The sequence below is a fragment of the Propithecus coquereli genome, unplaced genomic scaffold (assembly GCF_000956105.1).
Source record: "Propithecus coquereli isolate 6110/MARCELLA unplaced genomic scaffold, Pcoq_1.0 Scaffold296, whole genome shotgun sequence".
In the NCBI taxonomy this organism is placed as follows: Eukaryota; Metazoa; Chordata; class Mammalia; order Primates; family Indriidae; genus Propithecus; species Propithecus coquereli.
Window position 1 is genome coordinate 48,151 of NW_012148574.1, and position 8,161 is coordinate 56,311.

An 8,161-nucleotide genomic window follows, 5' to 3' on the forward strand; every position below is an offset into this window, starting at 1 on the left:
GGAGAGAATCTGTGACGAGTGTCTCACCTGCATGTGGTCGATTCATGATGACACGTGTCACATTCGATTAGGGAGCATGACTTGTTTCAGCTTGCATATTTGGCTCATTATTTTAAAAATAATTTTACAGTCTCACAAAATCATTTACTTTTAGAACCTTCAGGCTCCTACGTTTTGTGAAAACCTACAATCTCAAAAAGCCCACCCATATGTAAGCAATTGGACTGAAAACTTCCCGTGTGTTTCTGGAAGATTTTTTAGAAAATAGATCACTTTTCAAAACAAATGCTTAGATGGTCACTATTTTAGGAAGTGGATGATCAGAGATCATTTAACAGTGGTCGCTGCTATCTTCCCCTTTCTTGGATTTCCTTTTAGGGATGCCTGCCTTTATTCAAGTCTCCACCAAATGCACAGACTAAGGAGCAGCCCACGTTTCAAACCAACTCAAGATGAGCATTTTGCTTCACAGTGTCCGTGGGCCAAGCGCACGCAGCAGGCTGCAAAAAGCCAAAGTGTTTCTTTCTCTCCCTAACTGGGGCTCAGCCGAGGAGCTGTCGGGTGCAAGGCCCTCCGGGTTTGGAGAGCCTGCTGTCGAGGACCAGGACAGGGGTCCGCCTGGTCCAAGCCGCCTCCGCAGCGCGCTCTGCGCACCCCAGGGCACTGTGCCTGCTTCCCGCGGACCGCTACCGCGGAGAGCCTTGGCTTTGGGGTGCAGGGTGGCAGGGGCCCTGCCAGCTGCCTGCATCTGGCCGGCAAGGTTGGGGGTGACCCGGCAGCCCAGAGTGGAATCACAGCACGGCGGCTGGGCTAGCGCGCTGGGACCCGAGCGATAGAGGCGTAGTCCCTGCGGCCCCGAACCCCGCACGGCGCGCGGCCCGAGCCCCGCCGCCCGACACGGGACACGGGCACGGAGGAGCCTCCCGGAGACTCGGATCGGAACCCACAGGCTCGGCTCACACCCGCGAACTTCCTTCAGGAGCTCGGACTCAGGGGTGGTGGGAGAGAGTCGGACGGGACGGTTGTCTTGGGACAAAGTACCAATTTTGGCGAAAAGGGGAGAATACTCCCCGCGCGCCCACAGGACCACCCCGGCGAGTCCCCGTTCGGGAGACCCGGTCCTGCGCCTCTGGCATTCCATGCGCGTGTCCGGGCCCCACTGCCCCCAGAGGGTGCCACCACCATCCAAGTACCCAGGGTGGGGTGGGCGCAGCGACGCCGCAGCGCAGCGGGCGGGCGCGGGCAGGGCGTCCGATCCCCGCTCCCGGGACGCGCGGCGGCGGGACCTACCAGCGCGGCCAGGATGCGCCGGCTCTTCTCGTCCGTGCAGCGCTCGGAGAGGACGCCCGGGTGCGCACGGAGCAGCAGCGCGCCCGCCAACACCCAGCCGGCGGCCCACGCGGCGCAGGCGAGGAGCGCGCCCTGCCCGCAGCGCCCGCAGCGCCCGCAGCGCCCGCGCCGCCGGGCCCGGCCCCGCGCGCCCGCCGCCCGCGCCATGGCCAGCCCGGCCGCGCCCCCGCCCCGCCGCCGCCCGCTCCCGCGTCCCGCTCTCGGGTCCCGGATCCGCGACTCAGCCTGGCGCGGCAGGGAAGGGGCGGGGAGGGGCAGCGCGAGGGGAGGGGGCGAGCTCGGCGCCCCGCCTAGCCCTGGGACAGCGGATGGGGCCTCCCGCCGCACGCCCTGCTCAACTCTCCCCCCAGCCACCCTTTGCACTTCCTTGGATTTTTTTTTTTTTTGCACTTTTCCCCCAGGAAGCCCAGCTCCCCATTTAAAAGGAATCCGGGTGGCTTCAGCCCCCGCCCCTGTTTTGCACGCCTGGCCCTCTGACAGCGCGTCTTTAATTGCCGGACAGGACCCCCTTCCCGCCGCGGGCACTCAGGGCGCGGCCGCCGCGCTCTGTCCTTCTCCAGGAGCCCCCACCCCGCCGTCCCCGGGACCCCTCGGCGCTGTCGGCTGCAGCTCCGTCCTCCTCCGTCCGCCTCTGATGGACGCCGCCCCCCCCGCCCCCGAGTCCGACCCCAGCTAGGGTTTCCTCCGGGCCGTGCGCAGGGTCTTGGGTCGGGGACAATCAGGCGTCCGGGCGACCCGGCCAGACCCTTCCCAAGGGCACCCCCGAACCAAACCGCCGGGTCTCCGGCTGCCAAAGCCTCGCGGGCGTCAGTCTCCGCGGTGAAGGGGGCCGCACTTTTTAAACATTTCCGCTACCCCCGGCGAGGAGCCAGCGTGCGCCGGGCGTGTCCAATGCCGCATTTCTGCGTCTGCAGCGTCACCTGGGGAGCACGCTTCCGCGCGAACCCAGCGGGTACATGACGTGGGCCGGCGCCTGGGCCCACAGAGCGGTTCCGGCCGCGCTGTCCCTGCGACTCCGCACACGCCTTTCTGCGGCGAAGAGGGAGCGGGCGCCCGCCCCGAGGGGACCGTCACCGACGAAGGGCCCTGAACGCCGCGCCCGCGTTCGCTCGACAGAAGCTTATTCAGCGCGGGTCACGCGCCAGCCGCGTCCCGGCCGCCCTGCCGCCTGCCCCGGCCCGAATTTCGCCGTGGTCCCTTCCCAGGTCGGGGATGACGGGAAGCTCTCGCCCTGATGAAGTCTGTAATTACCCCTCAAGAACCGGCTTCGGAGCCTTCTCTTTCGGACTCGCTTGTTTAGCTAGTTCTGTGGCCGGCTCAGGGGCAGAAGGCTCCGGGGAATCAGGAAACAGATTAACAAACGCAGCACTAAGGAGCGCTTTGGGCACACCGCAAACGCCAGGGACCCGGGTATCACCCAGTGGGTGGCAGCGGCCCTGGGGAGGGAGGGCTGTCGCCACCGCCGCCCAGCCCCAGGACGACCCAGCCAGGGGCGCGAGTGTGAATAGTCGCATAGGCAGGTTGGATGGAACCTTTGTTGTCTCGTTCAAGATAGGTGTGGAGCGCAGAAAACATCTGAGGACATGCTTTAACATCTCAACTCGATGGTGTGAAGTGGTTTCCCTTTTCCAGGGATTTTATTTGGTGTGGGGAGGAGGGTGCCCCAATGCGAAGGAGAACGCGATAAAGAACTGTAACCATTCATGCTTTAAAAGGTAGGAATAAAAATCACAGGGGAAAAGCAGAACTTAAAATCGAAATTAACGACGTTAGGATTTGCAAGTTAAGTTTTACTTTTTTAACTTTTAAAAATCTGTTATTGAGCACACTTCTTTTGGCACTTTATTAAGAAAAATATACAGAAGAAAATAAAATTTTTTTCTTTTAATAAAAATAATCACACAATAAAGGGATCCTTTTAGCATTCAGCACTGTTTTAATACGGAAGGTAGGGTACTCTCTAGAGCCAACACAAAATGCTTAGACTAAAGGACCTATGCAGGGTTACCATTCTGTTGTGTGGTTTGTGCACTGCGCAAAGCCAGATGGGGCTGAAGTCCACTAGAGTTTAGTTCACCAAGCCCTTTTCCTGGGGGGCCCAGAAAGGGACAGCTAACCAGAAGGGACGCCTTTATTATTGTCTGTACAAAGGAGGCTTTTTAAAATTATTATTCACAGGAAGGTGACTTGTAGGCTAGCTGTGCCTTGGTACTAAAGATACTCCCCTAAAGCAGTACAGAAGTAAACAAATAAATAATTACATATTTGCTGCCCGGTTCTGCTTAATTCAAAGTGACTGGCAGCTTTGGGGTGGGGGTGGTACAGGTCAGGATTAAGGACACAGGCAGAGCCGGGGTGGTAGCTTGGCCCAGAGCCGGCTTCAGATGAAGTTGATCTGAATAGACTTTGACTCCTTAAAAAAATTGTATGAAATCCAAGAAATACTTTCCCCTACTCCCTTACCCAAAATTATGAAAACTGAGATTATATTAGAATATTGGAATATTAGAAATGACTGAGTACAATGATTTCACCAATCATAATATCAAACTTAATCCACACAGAAATTTACAAGGTAGCTTTCCTTTGCCTTGAAGGAAATGTCCATTTATCTCTGCACGATAACTGCAGGAGCAGATGGAAGACACCCCGAGATTCTGGAGTCCAGAACCAGTGCCCCGTGCCTGAGTCTCAAAATGCAGCAAAGTGAATACAGCATGTAATGAGGGTTGGTTCGTTTTAATTAAGCACTTATTCTGTAGTTAGTCATTTATTTCCTCCTCTGGACTAGAGGATCCTTGAGGGTAGGACTGTGTCTTATTTAGTCCCGGTACCTGATACGGCACCTGATACCACGTACGTCCTTAAATGTCTGCTGAGTGAAGGATGGAATGTGTGTATTAGCATTTCCTCTGAAAGATCAGAAAACTGAGCACCCTGCGGAATCTGTCTTGAGGAAGTGCTTTTAACACACGAGTATTTCTCTCTGGTTTCTGAGGCTAAGTTGAGCATCCAGGAACATCGCAGCGTTAGGAACACGTTTGAACATATCCGTTGGGTCCTGAACTCATCTGCTGACAGCTGAACTGTCACTGGCAGCGGAATGTGACACTTTTGCTTATGGGCCACCACTGGAAGCAAAATGAAATTCTGTGCTTTTCTGACTACCCTGGACAATAGGGTTACTAGCGCTCATTCTACTGTGTTTCTGCGGGTTCGTAGAAGTGCGCCCGTCAATAACGTGCCCCCGTCATGGCCGTCTCTCCAGGTGGCCTGTCTCGGGCCGGGAAACTGTCCGGCATTTACCGACTTCACCAGTCATTTGCAGGAGTTATAACAGAACAAGGTTTTAATTTGTGCTCAGTTTTGCTACAACCCGTTGTGCCCATCCCAACAGTGGCTACCGCTACCAATCACAGTGAAAGTGTAGGAAGGGGATGGCCCCTTTCGGAAGGGGAGCAAGTTTCTGGTCCCCTGTGGGGTGGAAGAATACTAAGAGCTGGCCAAACCATCTCTGCTCAAACACAGTCCACATTCTAGAAAGGTCACCTCCGTCGTCATGTGGGTCTTACTGTATCTAGATACCTACCTGGCTTTCCTTTTAAGTGAGATCAGCCCTATTTATAAAACACGAATTTTGTTTGGAAAAAAAGAAGCCATTTTGTAGTCTGGAGCAAGCCTGGGTAGGTCTCACTGGGAGTCCCTGACAGCCAGAGGACAGAGTCCCCAGAGGTGAAGGGGGCGAGAGACAGAGTAAGCAGCGTAGGATGATAGCAGAGAAAGGTGGGTTTATTTTGCGATTTTGCCTAGAGCCCTGAAACTGTCAAGTTTATAAAGCTCATTGACTGTTTTCCTCTAATGTAGGATAATGACGGATTCTTGTAGGATATAGACAAAGATTTAGCAACAGCGTGTTCTTTATACCACGGTTCCTAATAGCAACAAGGTTGGAAGTAACCTAAATATGTGTTGCAAGGATCGGTTAAGTAAACCTTAGTCGTCCATCAGTGGAAAATGGTGCTGGCGTAGAAAACTGTGATGTGAAGTGTCTGTTGACAGGAAAGACATTACAAAAGCCTGGCGTTTCTCCTAGTCCTGACCCTCCTCCCCCTCTCCTCGCACATCCCGAGTTTTCCTGGGGGAGCACACTCCCTCAAGCTCTGTCCCTCAGGTCCACCCCACCTGCAGCGCCAGGGCAGGCTGGGGACACAGCCTGCTGAGGACAGTTCACGTTCCCGACCACAGGGGCTGGTCAGGCGCCCAAGCCCCACGGGCCAGCGGGGGCCAAACAGACTGGATTCTCAGGCTTCTGTTGGACCGTTGCAAAGCAGAGCCTCGTGTGGGCGAGACTGCCAGGCTGGGAGGATGTGGTCGCCGGGGTCACCACGAGGGGGGAATGGCTGCAGAGTAAGTGGTGGAGGGATGGAGAGGACGTCCTTTGAGCTCCCGACTTTTCAATCACCCAACTGAGAAGCTCCCTTTTGCGGTTTAAGCCAGTCTGGGTTGGGTTTCTGTCATGTACAATGGAAAGAGTCTTGGCCAGTACAGATGTTCATGATATCATTGTGCGAAATAGCGGGTTCCAGGACATCAGGTTCCATGTGATTCCATTTTAGTGTTTTTTCAGGCATACCATATACTTATTTATGTCTACGAAAAATTCTGAAGAGAGACATGAAAATGTTTATAGTGTTATCTCTAGGTGGAAGATTGCTGGTGATTTTTATTTTATTCTCTTTGCTTATGTCAATGTTCTAATTCCATTTCAGACAAGCGCGCATTATTTGTATAATAGTAGAGCAATGTTATTTAAAAAGAAGGACTCCCAAAGGGACTCAGGCCTCGGAGTCCTGGCATCCGTAGCTTCTGGTCTCCAGGGCTGCTGTGGTGAGCAGGACGTTGGAGAAGCGCAGCCCTCGTCCACGCTGAGCCACCTGGAAGAGTTGTCGCTCCATCTCCGGTGATCTCTCAGCCTTGTGGTAATGCTTAACTTGCTAAGAGCTCATTCATTCATTCATTCATTCATGCATTCTCTAAGCACTTCTGAGCACCACGATCTGGGGTTAAAGATGTACAGACGAATGGACTGGACCTCAGCCCCTTTGGCTAGGGAAACCATCGTGAGCAGATTACTCTACAGCTTGGGACCCTGTGCAGAAGAGTGTGCCGATGTCCACTCCTCTCTTCCCTTCAGCTACCCGTGCACCAGTGGGTTCTGCCAGAGACAGGGCTGCTACTGGTGCCACCACCAAACACGTGCTGCTTGCAGGACCATGTGTTAGGTCTTGCACCCTGAGTGTACACAAGGATCCCCAAAAGCACGTGGGCAGGAACCATAGTGGTGGAGCCAGAGTGGGCCAGGCACAGGATTAGATCACTTTTCTTCTCTACTGATGTCTTTTATCCTTGTCATCTCCCAGGGGCCTGAGAAAGTCTATTAACAGACATCTTCCCAGGCATTCAGGACATTGGCTCTTGTCCCTCCAGCCCCTGGCTGTGCAGTGACAGAAGACAATTTCCTGGGCCTCGTGCCTCCTTTCTAAGCACAGGTGGGTCTCCTGGACCACACGTCCTCCACACCTTAGGCTTTCAGACGACTGGGTGTAGTCATCGTCACTTTTTAACAGATTTATTGAGGTATAATTTACGCACCATAAAATTTCCTCAGCTTTAGGTATACAACTCAGTGCTTTTTAGTAAATTTACAGAACTGTGCGAGCATCGCCGTGATCTAGTTTGGGAACATTTCCATCACCCCAGAAAGATCCCTCTCGCCCACTGGTCTCTGCCCACTGTTCCCACCCCAGCCCCAGGCAGCCAGTAATCTATCTCTGTAGGTTTGGGTTTTTTCATGTACATAAACCATAAACAGGTGTCTTTTGCACCTGATTTCTTTCACTTCATCTAATGTTTTAAGGTTCATCCGTGTTGTAGCACGTATGACTGCTGTGTTCCTTTTCTATGACGATAGCGTTCCATGTGTGGGACGTCACATGTTTTTCATCCACTCACCCACTGAAGGACACTTGGATTGTTTCCACTTCTTGGCTACCGTGCACAGTGCTGCTGTGACACGTGTACATGTCTGTTACGTGGATACCCGTTTTTATTTCTCTCTAATTGCTAGAGTGGAATTGCTGAGTACATCTAAGTGGTTGCACCATGTTCTGTTCCTGTCAGTGAGGCCTGAGGACCCCAGTCTGTCCTCGTCCTCACCAACATGCGTTTTGTTCATCACAGCCGTTCTGGTGGGTGTAAAGTGGTACTTCCTTCTGGTTTTAAATTGCATTTCCCTATGAAGAGTTATCTTTTTTACTTTCAATAAATTGTAGGGCTAGAAATGGCCCTACAATTTATATAACCGTTCTTTTGTTGTCCTGTAGTTACGTCATTTTATGATAGAATCACATTTTAGAAACGCTAGTCCAGATTCTCTCCCGTTGGTGGCACTGCCTGGCTTGACGGAGTGGCAAGAGCCTGTGTGTCTGTCACAGAGCTGTCAGGGGAGCTGACACCCAGGAAAGTGGAGCACCCCATTTTCCTCGCAGGTACCCCAGGGAGTCCAGCCCCCTGCAGTGCACATGCGAGCACAGTGTTGGCCTTTGGTCTTCGGACTCCAGCAATATGGATTAAGGCCCATGAGGTGAAAAAAGGACGGCGCCGACCATCCTCTCCTGCCCTGTGTTCGTGTAATCCATCTAGACCCAGTCCCCGAAGTCTCTGCTGTTCCGCTCCGTCGATGCCTTTGTTGTTCGTGGAGGTTGGCCAGAAGCCTTTGCACGAAATGAATCACTTTGTTCCTGCCAGGGCT

The 8,161-nt window shown here is 53.6% G+C and overlaps 1 protein-coding gene across 1 annotated transcript in view; it reads right to left on the reverse strand.

Moving 5' to 3' along the window:
- The window catches only part of FAM69C (family with sequence similarity 69, member C), a 19,210-nt gene extending 17,700 nt beyond the window's left edge, over nt 1–1,510 (reverse strand). The window contains exon 1 of the mRNA XM_012648884.1: nt 1,291–1,510. Within this exon, the coding sequence (XP_012504338.1) occupies nt 1,291–1,497 (207 nt within the window). The 5' untranslated portion in view covers nt 1,498–1,510. The remainder of the gene's footprint in view (nt 1–1,290) is intronic.
- Nucleotides 1,511–8,161: the final 6,651 nt, after the last annotated feature.